The 12,483-nt window shown below is 42.2% G+C and overlaps 1 protein-coding gene across 3 annotated transcripts in view; it reads right to left on the bottom strand.

Annotated features, from left to right (window-relative positions):
* Positions 1-12,483, bottom strand: part of arhgef25a (Rho guanine nucleotide exchange factor (GEF) 25a) — a 67,662-nt gene that overhangs the window by 19,900 nt on the left and 35,279 nt on the right. For all 3 annotated transcript variants that reach the window (XM_074682269.1, XM_074682268.1, XM_074682270.1), the window contains 2 exons: positions 3,773-4,086; positions 3,193-3,303 (listed from right to left, as the gene is read on the bottom strand). In XM_074682269.1, coding sequence (XP_074538370.1) covers positions 3,193-3,303; positions 3,773-4,086 — 425 coding nt within the window. The remainder of the gene's footprint in view (positions 1-3,192; positions 3,304-3,772; positions 4,087-12,483) is intronic.

Here is a 12,483-nt window from a genome sequence, read left to right on the forward strand (position 1 = left end):
GTCTCTTACAGTGTAGTTTTGTCAACTGTAGGGGTAACTTTCACACATGTACCTTGACATTTTGCGGTACCTATCGGGTAGTTACGCTCTCGTCTTACAGTGTAGTTTCGTCAACTGTAGGGGTAACTCTCACACATGTACCTTGACATTTTGTGGTACCTATCGGGTAGTTATGCTCGCGTCTTACAGTGTAAGTCCTGGAGTCTTACAGTGTAGTTTCCCGTGTCTTACCATGAACTTATCAAAACAGTGTAATTTTCCTGGACATATGCTCTAACTATGCAAACCTTGATGTATCACTTCCTCTTAAGAATCAGCATGGATAAAGATTATGTAGACCAATGATAAAGTTAAAAGCTGTAAGGTATTGATGAGTATGGGTTTCACATAATAATGATATTCAGACGTATAAAATATCTTTATTTTTTTTATACACACAGAGACCCCACATTGTAATTCTCCTTTTAAGTTACTGATCCATTAAGATCACACTTGCCTTTGCTTACTGGCTAACTATCCAGTATTTTCTGTTATAAATTGCCTCTGTTCTTCGTTGATGTGTTGTAAGCATTTTGTATATAATTTCATTCAGGCAACTTGGAGGGCAGACCGGGGTCCTTAGGATTTTGCGTATTTGCGTTCATGCCTTTATGCGGGCAGCCTGGGGTCCTAAAAGTTGTATATCCCGAACGGAGATTCCGCGATTGTTTAAAAGCGTCTTCAAAACATCTTATAAGTTATCAGTGATGCATTCTTGAGGAAGTAAGTACTTTAATAGCTTACACGTTATCTTTAAGGAGTGTTCAGAGGGGAATAAACATTTAGTTTGTTTGTTTATGTGGCAGGAATTTTGGCTCTTGTTTCCCTTACGTTGCACTGCTAATGCTAAATAGCTAGTGGGCGCATCATTAACGTCTGGTAGACACTGTCTTTGATTCACCTTCTGTTATTTATTGTTTCAGATACCATACACTGCCAACCCTGTTGAGATGCACTACTGATAAGTGGCTGTTGGACGTTGATGTCACACACATTATTCATCCTCTTCGTTCATTCAATCTCCATGCATCCGGCCGTTGCTGTAATGCTGTTTCTTAAAGGATACATAAAAGACTGAACTGTGGACTGTGTATCTGCCTTTACTCTCTGACCGGAGTATCTGTGTGGATAAAGTGTCCAAGCATTATTCATCATAGAAACACAGATGTCAGTAGCTTCAACAGTTCCACTGCAACAACCCAGCACTTTACCTGTAACTACTGGTCAACACCTGGAACTGGACTAGATTATAAAATGCACACTAGTAGAGGGTAGTTGAACATTAAGTACAGCGAACAAGTGTGCACTTTAAAATCCAGCCTGGTTCCAGTTGTTGACCAGTAGTTACAGGTAAAGTAGTGGGTAGTTACACAGTAAGTAAAGCCAACAAGTGTGCACTTTATAATCCAGCCCGGTTCCAGTTGTTGACCAGTAGTTACAGTAAAGTAGTGGGTAGTTACACAGTAAGTAAAGCCAACATGTGTGCACTTTATAATCCAGCCCGGTTCCAGATGTTGACCAGTAGTTACAGGTAAAGTAGTGGGTAGTTACACAGTAAGTAAAGCCAACAAGTGTGCACTTTAAAATCCAGCCCGGTTCCAGTTGTTGACCAGTAGTTACAGGTAAAGTAGTGGGTAGTTACACAGTAAGTAAAGCCAACAAGTGTGCACTTTAAAATCCAGCCCGGTTCCAGTTGTTGACCAGTAGTTACAGGTAAAGTAGTGGGTAGTTACACAGTAAGTCAAGCCAACAAGTGTGCACTTTAAAATCCAGCCCGGTTCCAGTTGTTGACCAGTAGTTACAGGTAAAGTAGTGGGTAGTTACACAGTAAGTCAAGCCAACAAGTGAGCACTTTAAAATCCAGCCCGGTTCCAGTTGTTGACCAGTAGTTACAGGTAAAGTAGTGGGTAGTTACACAGTAAGTAAAGCCAAAAAGTGTGCACTTTAAAATCCAGCCCGGTTCCAGTTGTTGACCAGTAGTTACAGGTAAATTAGTGGGTAGTTACACAGTAAGTCAAGCCAACAAGTGTGCACTTTATAATCCAGCCCGGTTCCAGTTGTTGACCAGTAGTTACAGGTAAAGTAGTGGGTTGTCGCAGTGGAAGTACTGGACAGGTAGACAGTTAGCAGTGGCAAGTGTTAACTTAATGGCCGGGTTACTTAAAAGGTGAATTACTATGTGGGGTCTCTGTGTGTTTGAAAAAATAAAGTTTTTTTTTTTTTACATCTGCAAGCCTTATCATTATTGTGTGAAACACATACTCATCAATACATTACAGTGTTTAGGTTCATCATTGGTCTACTTTATTCACCATACTAATTGTTAAGAGGAAGTGGCACATTAACAGCAAAAGCACATGCCCAGGAAAATTACACTGTTTTGACAAGTTCATGGTAAGACACGGGAAACTACACTGTAAGACGAGAGCGTAACTACCCGATAGGTACCGCAAAATGTCAAGGTACATGTGTGAGAGTTACCCCTACAGTTGACGAAACTACACTGTAAGAGACGGGAAACTACACTGTAAAACGAGAGCGTAACTACCCGATAGGTACCGCAAAATGTCAAGGTACTTGTGTGAGAGTTACCCCTACAGTTGACGAAACTACACTGTAAGACTCCAGGACTTACACTGTAAGACGAGAGCGTAACTACCCGATAGGTACCGCAAAATGTCAAGGTACATGTGTGAGAGTTACCCCTACAGTTGACGAAACTACACTGTAAGAGACGGGAAACTACACGGTAAGACGCGGGCTGTAATCTAAAGTGCTACCAAACTCTCTTACAAACGTGTGTTTTAATGTGTGTGTATGTGTGGGTGCATTCATCTTCTTTGCAACTGTGGTCAGGTGTGTGTGTGTGTGTACGTGTGGTTGCAGAAAAAAGTGCCGCTTTGTGCATCTGAGAGTTTTTTGTCCTGCCTGCCACATGGGTCTTTCCAGATATTGTTACACCTCTAACATGAAATGTCATCCTGAACAATTTCATTTATCTTGAGTTTAACTCACAATAAATCTTTGGTGTAGGGAATTTACCTCCAGACAGTTTAATTGTCAGATTAAACTACTCCACACCAGCTTCAGATTCAGATAAAAGACTCTCCTGGATGTTATTCATTTGATATGCTAAGCATCTTGTAGGCTGACCTGTGTGTTTGGCAGTGGTGCGCAGCCAATCAGCGAGTCTGTTATGTAGCTGGGAGCCTGCAGTGTAGCAGGTGACAGGTCCTCGGGGCTTGCAAGACCATCTTTCCACTCCTGCAACAAACACACAGATACACATGCCCACACAGTGTCAGAGTAATACAATATAAACATCACAGAAAATGTCCTCAGCACTGCTAATGCATTCAGGCACACAGCTACGTGCACAGGCACACAGGCAGCGGCACAGAGAGCACATGAGTCACAGGCAGCGGTCCTGCAGGCTGAGCCAGCAGTGCTGCTCTTATATAACATCTCTACCTGCCATGATACTTAGTGCAGCTTTACATCAAACCTGCGCCTCTGCTAATGTTACACACACATGCCACAGTCAGGATGTTGGTTTCAGCTTCTATTTATATAAGACTGACACTTTGCATGTTTACCCCAGAACCAGTTTAAAGAAGGACTCGTGGGAATATCTCCACTTAATAAGTTTACTTAAGGTGTGCTTCATCTTAAATAAACCGCCATGTTTGATTAGTTGATGGATGCACAAATGTTCCAGGTTTTTAAATCTCACCAGTTCTCTGTGGGTGACAGGCAAGATGGTGAAGGTGTCATCGGGCCTTTGGGGGCTGCCCAGGCCCAGGTCCAGGCTGTTGCTGTGGGACTGAAGAGGTGGAGGTTTTCCATCGAGTTTGCGGACCTGGCGCTCCCCTTTAGCTGTAGCTCCGGCGCTGAGTTTGCGGACCGGGTTTGTGAGCCACTTCTTCAGGGTGCTCACTGAGCGCCTGGAACCAGGAGAGCTTGGGGCCGAACTGCCTGAGGCCTGTGGCGGCAGGGACGCCACAGAGGTGGAGATGCTACCCTCGCTGCCTGCTGCCGAGTACGAATCTGAAGAGAGGAAACAGAGGAATGGAGATCAGGTGGTTGTCTTAACGGTGAACAAGTTATGTAGACAAGTGAGGTTTGCGGATTTGATGGGTCAAAGGGGAGAGTACACCCTGATTCTTCATGTCCAGATCTTAACAGTCAATGAATCTATTAATCAATATTTACAAACAGCGCAAAACTGTAGAGGGTGTATCAATTCCAGGAAAAGTAGATTAGATAAAATAAAAGTAAATGGATTAAAAAAATAGCCGCTCTCTCCAAATACAGCTGGACCATAAAGTGTACTTTGCTCTTTATGTCGTGCAAACCATTATTTGTATTATTGTTACGCTCCGTAGCCAAACACATAACTAGCTTGCACTCTGCTGCAAAGCACACAGCAGAGGTCAGGGTGGTCAGCGTTCAACGTGCAGGCCGGCTGCTGCACAGAAATGTCAGGAGGACATGGGAAGTGGGCTGGTGGGGGGTGAGCTTGGACCGGACATCCACTTTAATCCTTTGTAGAGGGGAAGATTCTTCGCTGGGGGACTGTTTGTTTTTTCTGTCTGGTCCTCTATTCCCATCCTGCCTCATCCACCCAACCCTCACACCACCCTTCCTCAGCTCTTCCTCTGAGCTGAACGTCTGGAGTGTTTTATCTGTAAGGAGCAATCACAGTCCAGTCTGCCTTCCCATTTATCTTCTTGCCCTGGCCCTGACCTTTGACCTCTGAGCACCGCTCTTTTACTAAGCGAAGACACTCTGCCATGATTTAACATTTACTCCTCAGCATTTCTTAAGAATTACAAAATATGTTTCACAGCATTAATGGAAAAACTAAATGACCTACCTTTCAAAAAGGTCTGGTGGATTTTGTGAATTTGTTATGGATTTGTTTATAAGAAGGCAACACTGACCTAATTCCAGTGTTCCTAATGTGAGCCCCAGAGGAAGATCTTATCACAACACTCACTCAGCAACCACACTGAGACGATGAAGCTCATTTTGTACGTCTACTTTCTGAAAACACAAAGTCAGAATAGATCTTCAAGAAGCCTCTGAAGTTTACAACCATTAAGATTTTTCAAACTTGATTATTCCAGTTTACAGACTCGAGCAGAAGTAGCAGAGAGCTAGCTAACATCTTTTGGTAAAATACAGTTTGTGGAGTCAAGCTGCTGGCCTGTCTGTTTCCTTTATTCACCACAAAACTACATTTACAGTGTTATCTTTCCTCTGATGTCTCCCCAGACATTTACAGACATAATTTCTGTTTGTGTGTGTGTGGGTCATCTTAGTGCGGCTAACTTCTCCCCCCTCCCCCTTGACAGGATAGGAGGGCCAGAGACAAGAAAGGAGAGGAGAGGGGCACAAAGAAAAGCAGCTGAACCCTGCAGAGAATACGCAGAAACTTGGAACAATCACTGTATGTATTCACAGACAGTAAGGCGACAGAAAAAGCAACACAAAGTCAAACGAGTCAAGCACTGTGAAATATACAGTATACAGCATGATGCATGAACACACCATTGACTTAAATATTGATATACACACTGCTCCTCCTTCTCTTCTCAATGTGACATATGAAGTTTGACATAATGCTTTGGTGAAGCAAAAGGCACGTGCAGAAGCCACCCGGCTGATAAAGCAGTGAGACTGATGTCACATGGTTTTACGAATCAAAATACATGTTTAGCAAATTAAAACAGAAAAGACTTTGGCACAGTGTGCCACGGCAGAGATTTCTGGGTGGGTTTGACCAGACATGAGAGATTATGGTTTTAAGGAGTTCAACAACCTTTGTGGTAACGTTCTTCACAGTTCCTTCTTTCCTTTGCTCATCCAGTTAAGAACATTGAAGGAGGCTGCATTAGTAAAATGAGCTGTAAATCAGAGGTCTTCAACATATTTTAGACTAAGGACCACCTAAATGGTAGAGAGATGCAGCATATATATAATTTTTTTTGCTGTTTAAAACATGCAGTCATGTGATTGGCAGGGGCAGGGGGCAACATCCGGTTAGTACAAATTAGCCCGAAAGTGCTAAAAGTTGCTGTTTGTTATAGCCTGGTTCAAAAAACTTCTTGGGTCTAAAACTCTAATTTCACTATCAGCACACACTGTACGGTGAGTGAATTTTTTTCTAACTCGGCGGTTCAGAAGTTATTAGGATCGTTTGATTGTCCAATCAGAGACACAGCTCAGGTCACATGACCACCAGGCGCCTTGTAGCTGTTCGAAAGGAAACTCACAGCCGGCGTCATGGCAAATGTGGCTGCGTCCACAGATTAGCTTCATTTCACTGTTTCAGGAACAGACGGGTGACGTTGCAGAGACTTCTTCCATGTATAGAAATACAGTGTTACGTCTTGAGGAGTTAGAAGCGAATACTGAGTGAAGCTGCGTGTTGTTTTAGAGAGCTGCTGATAACATCTTTGGCCTCTGTGCATCCATTGATGTGTGTTCAAAGACAATAACATGAGTAAAAATTGAAATATTTGGGAATATTCAATCGAAAATATTTTTTAAAAATTGCCTAATCAATCAAAAATGTCACAGACACCCTGCAGTTCCTCCACGGACCCCTAGGGGCTGCAGACCTCCTGTTGAAGACCTCTGCTGTAAATCATGCATCATAAAAACACTTGCTTTTTACATGAAATAACTAATTAAAGCTTCAGTAAGGGCAGCTGTTGAGCCATTCATAGTTTTAAACTGTCTTTTGTTTGCACACCCACACACACATGGTACAGTTGTTGTATTTCTTTGTATATTTTTTAAAAATAAAATGTAATACAATAGAATAGCAGCATGTATAACTTTTTCTCTTATTTTCTAGGTCAAAGTATTTAAAATACTGCTGGCTGATACACAATGACAGCCAAACCAGCAGAAATTATTGATTATAAAATAATGTTTATATATGGTTAGCTATATAAACTATTTTAACCCACCACCACCACCATTTCAAAATATGGTTTGGCACCTGGGGTCACTGATCACATTTCAAAGGGAGGCCATGCCACTCCTTTGCTCACACTCCTGTTGAAAGCATACACATTCTCTGAGGGAGGTGAAAATGATGCTAAGCACATGTGATAACCTCCACCTCGGCTCCTCTGACCCACAACCAGGTCCAGACCCAGAGGTTTGGGTTCCCCAGAGTTCCCTGCTCAGGTTCAGTGATGCAGGGCAGGGGTTTAGGGGTCACGATGCAGGGACACGGGCAGTAACACGGTCTCTAACCAGCTCCAGACATCAGCTGAGATAGCTTATCAGCACACGGGGGAAGGAGAGGCTGACACTGTGTGTGTGCTGGAAGAAGTTAAGTGCTGCTTCATGATTTGAAACCCTGGGTCAGAAAGACAGTACAGATTAACGATGTGCCGTGTGTGTCTAATTTACTCGTATAATGAAGATCGTTATGTCTGCATCCATCACCATAGCAACGCCTACGCTTCTCTACAGACCCAGATACATGCTGCTCGCTCTTTGTTGACCCTTAAAAGCTTAATCTGTTTCTTATAAAGCCAATGCAAGCCATTACATGTGCATCCATAACAGCTTTTTTATTTCACATTAACAGCAGGAAAGCTGTAAAACACAAAGGGAGATGATGAGCTTCCCCTCAGAGCAACGTGCCTCCGCTCAAGATGAGAGGAGTTGATAACATTATACACCTACACAGAGGAAGTTGGGGAAATAAAACAATCCTCCACACACACTCTCTGTCTCACTGTGCTAATGGTACCCGGTGACATTGATCTCCTTAGCAGCGCTGCAAAGAAAAGATCACGCAGGCTGATTTTGTTAATGCAGCCTAAGTATTGTTTATGTGCTGAGGATAATTAACAGTTGAGAGCACAGGGCAGCAGGACTGCATTAAGCTGACCCGATGTGTGGTGATCAGTTAATGACGGGCTTTCACCGGTCGCCCACTCACCGTCTGAAAGGCTGAGCGAGTAGCAGCCCCCAGGTGGGAGGCTCACCCACAAAGTTGCTGCACAATGCAACTGTAGTGCCAAGTGGGTTTCTGCAGCAAAACAGATCCAGATTTTCTCCTGATGTTTCTTTCTCACAGCAGTTCAATTTCATATTATTTATAGCATAACAGGGGGATTACGAGGATCTAATTTAAGCAGTTTATGGTTTCATTTATCATGATTGGATACTTACACACAATATGATTTATCACTTTCAGAACTGAAAAGCTTCATCTTGTTTCTACAATCAGTAAAGCTTTTGTCTAACCATTTATATCTGCAGCTGATACGTGTTACATTATGAAAAAAATCAATTCAGCTTGTAAAGAAAATATGAGCAATATGCATTTTACACCATGACATGGGCACATTATACACAAATAGCACATTAGGGCTTTTGCTTGCATACAAAAACTTTCCTTTCTCCAGCTTTCTTTTCTTAATTTCTAAACAGAATTTGTTTTTTTTTGTTCTGGACTGTTAAGCATGTATAATGTTTCCACAACTCCAGCAATAAAGATAAAAGTGGAAAATACCAGTGGGAATTTAACGAAGGCCAAGATGATGTTAAGCCCAAACAGCTGAAACAGAGGCCAGAATTTGATACTTCTACTTTTAAAAAAATGACTTCATTTCATCACATCACTTCGGGACAAAGCAACTCAAGTAACTTCCCAAACCTTTTAATGAATGATAAATTCACCTACCATAAGCTCACAAGTCCAAATGCGGGGACATTTTCCAGAAACACTCATAACTGAATTGAATTTGTCTAACACAGCTGAACACAGATCACAGAGTCTGCAGGTAAACAATGACTGAGTGTGGCACCACCAGCTTTTCATCCTTATGAGCCATCCTGCAGGTTAACATCCACATGTCTGTGTTGGTCACGTTTGGCTCCTGTCAAACGGTTTTAGGCCAAGTTTAATCAGACTAAATTTACATTTGAATTCATCTCCATCTTTGAGCTCAAAATAAAGCTGTGACATAAGATGCCACCTGTTATCAGCGCATATTTACATCTTGGAGGGTAAAGCCATATGGCATCATAACAGAAGCCATTGCTGCTAAAGTGGTGGGAGGCTGTGCCAAAGCTGCCACATCATCATCATCATGGCAGCATTTCAGGCCTGAAATTTAAAAAATATCAATAATTTGTTCACTCAGCCAATGAGCATTGAAGACATTTAACCATTAAGTTGACTGAAGGTGTACACTCCAAATACAACCATTGTTGGTGAATTGTCTGATTGTCTGCTCAGTACAGCTTTGAAACTTTTTTTCCCACTTTGTCTGATCTCATGATGCAGCTTCACAAGCTTCTCCAGTTGTTTTAAAATTAAATGGTATTCGTGTTGTTTCAACTTAAAAATATTATGCCTCAAAATTTTATGTTAGGTCAAAAAATACATTTTGTTGTTCTAACACCAACAGAAGTTGTCTTCATTTACACAACAACATTTCATCTGAAAACACTAAAACGAAGTGAAAAAAAATCTGCGTTTACACGGAAACGCTGACAGACTGAAAACGCTATATTAAGCATGCCAGGCCTGTAGGTGGTGCTATAACTGTCTTATCCAGAAGCCACTTTTGGAAGATTTCCGCCGAAGTAGAGTTGAGCCGGTCATCTGGTGTATTGGAGAATACCAAGTTAAAAAGTGGAGCAACAGATGCACATTTTGTTAAAAGACAGTCAGCAGATACAGCAGGTTGAGCAGCACAAGCACAACACGGTAGTTCACGACTATCATATCAACAGCACTGTTGTCCTGTTGTACGAGCTTGCGCGAAGCAGAGTGTGACGTCATCGTTTCCACTAAAAACGCCAGCTTACTGTCTACACGACAACGGTGTCGGCAGCATTTCAGAAAATCCCACTCTGGAGGCTGTGTTCAAACATTTGTGTTTTAAGTCGGCTGAAACACAGTTTCCGTGTAAACACGAGGCTGACACTCAACAAAACCATTGTCGTGTAAACGGCCCCTTAGTTTGGTTGATTTAGACTTGTTAGTTGATTGAACTTCTTCAGGTAGTTGTTTGACATCATAAATCTATTTCCCAGACAAATGGTCTGTATCATGGGGTTCAAAAGTCAGGTTTGAGCCATGAAGCACAGACACCTGTTCCTTAACAGGGAAGGTAGACATCACACCACACCATTTGGCTCAGACAGTCTGAAATTACATAGGTTTGTATAAATACAACAAGCTGAACATGGTGATGGGAAAGTACATTTTCAAAAAATGTAGGTTTCAGACAGAGGTTGAATAGATGAATAGATAGAACAACAGAAGTTTGTGTGTGAAAACCACCTTTTTCAGGATAGGTCTTGAACCCCCCTCCTCCATTCCAAGAAAATCAACGTGGGTCAAAACTATAAACTTGTTATTTATGTCAAAAAGTTTTTTATTATACCAAAAAACTGAAAATTAAAAGAAAATATTAGGAGTTGAAAAGACAGATGATTAACAGCTCAGCAAACAAATGTGGGTGTCAGTGTGTGAAGTCACTCCCAGATCAGCTCTGCTTCACTAGCAACATGTCTGTGCCCTTAAAAGCAGCGTTTTCATTTTATATCTCACAGTAAAGGGGCGTGGAGGCAAAGTGTCCCAATAAATACAAAGTCAGTGGTTCAAAAATCCAAAATAAGAAATTGGATTTGAGGCTGGATATGATATCAGTGTTGGTCCCCATGAAGAAGTTTGGTCCATCTCCTCTTTATTGATCACTGTGTAAGTGAGCACTGCTGAGCCAACAAATAAGGCTGAAAGCGTTGGCTGTAATGGAGCAAACTTGTTCACAGCTGCTCCTCTCTGGAGCTCTCTCTCAATCCTACCACCCCATGGGAATATATACGCTATTTGGAAATCACTGAACTCCACCGATGCAAGCATACAGACAGACATGCAGGTGCCAAAACAAATGGCCCAGGCAAATGTTTGCTCAGATATCTGTCCAGATGGGTGGCTGCAGACTGTTTTATTGTCACCCAGCTTCTAGTTTCATATTAGTCTTATCACAGCAGACATCACCCAGCGGGCCCGAGGCAGAGTCTGCTCACCAGTGTCAAACATGTCAAGTGTCCAGCTAGTGCAAGAGACTCTTAGAGCAAACAATCAATGCCAGCACCTCAAAGATCACAACCCAGGGGGGAGCTGAGAGTGTGGCAGTCAACATGCAGGCACCAGACACCACCTGCGTCATTATGACCGGCTGAGTACAACACAAACTCTCCCTTCTTCTCTTTCATTACCCCCTACACACCCACCATGCTCTTTAGCCAAGGCTGAACTTGCATATTACATTTCACTCACTCAGAGGAAATGGACACCCTTCCCATCAGCTAGCAGGACCTGAGGTGCACTCAGGCATTCAAATGTGCAGACTGAACGACCTGTGAGACAATGAGGCACTTAGTACCTGCAGCATTTGACCAGAAACCCTCCAGCTGTCCTCTGATGAACTCTTACGGAGCTCTTTGCTTTGTAATATCTGACATGGTTTTATACACTTGGGTCAGCAGCGATGGTGATAGAGCAAAAATTCTGCATTTTTCTAAACTTCTAATTTGTCCCCTTACATGTCTCTTCTATTTTTCAATTGTTTTCTGTTTTTATTTTACATGTTGGCCCATTGAACTGGTTTCTTTTCTCCTGTCCCGTATTCCTTCTCACTGTTTGTCAAAACCTTCTTTCTCTTTGTTTTTAAACACAACCTAGTACCCTGCACTGCAGTGCTTCAGACTTTGGCTGGGCCTGCTTTTGGATCAGAACAAACAGCTCCCTTCACCGTGGCACTGCCCCCCACTGCCTCAAAGCCGCTGAGACCATCAAAATCAACTGGCAGGGAAGCACAAGGGGTAAAAGTAGTTGGAATATCACTTCTTTATCTGCTTTCTTTTCCAGTGGAGACTGTGTAAAGATCAAAAAAGCAAAGCTAGAACCTGGGGCTACACAATCTTCAGGAAATATATTTTTTTATCTTTTAAAAGAATACAGAACACATAAATGTACAGTTAACACAGAATAGAAAGAGGATGAGTTGTAGGTGGCTTGATGTTGTGATGAGAGGTTACTTTTAAGAGAAAAGCAGTAATAGACGTTTAAGCACAAGAAAAGATCATGAATGCAAAAGAAATCTATGCAAGGATAGACATATATAGCACCAGGACATATATCTTATTTGCATAAAATGTCTTGAAAAAAACTGCTCTCTCCTGCTTTATCTTGGAGTATATGCATGCATAACTTTTGGAGGGACCCAGGAGTCAGACGGGCAAGTGAATAGAGATTCTGTTCTCCCACTGACCTAGTTTACACTGACACACATCTACACGCTGCACAGAAGGAGATACAAAGTAGACAGAGTTGAGTAACACACAAACAACACACCAGGGTCTGTTGTCTCCTATCAGTCAGAGTCCAATGTA

The sequence above is a fragment of the Halichoeres trimaculatus genome, unplaced genomic scaffold (assembly GCF_033239565.1).
Source record: "Halichoeres trimaculatus isolate MK-OKI-2021-1 unplaced genomic scaffold, fHalTri1.1 fHalTri1_scaffold_11, whole genome shotgun sequence".
Lineage (NCBI taxonomy): Eukaryota > Metazoa > Chordata > Actinopteri > Labriformes > Labridae > Halichoeres > Halichoeres trimaculatus.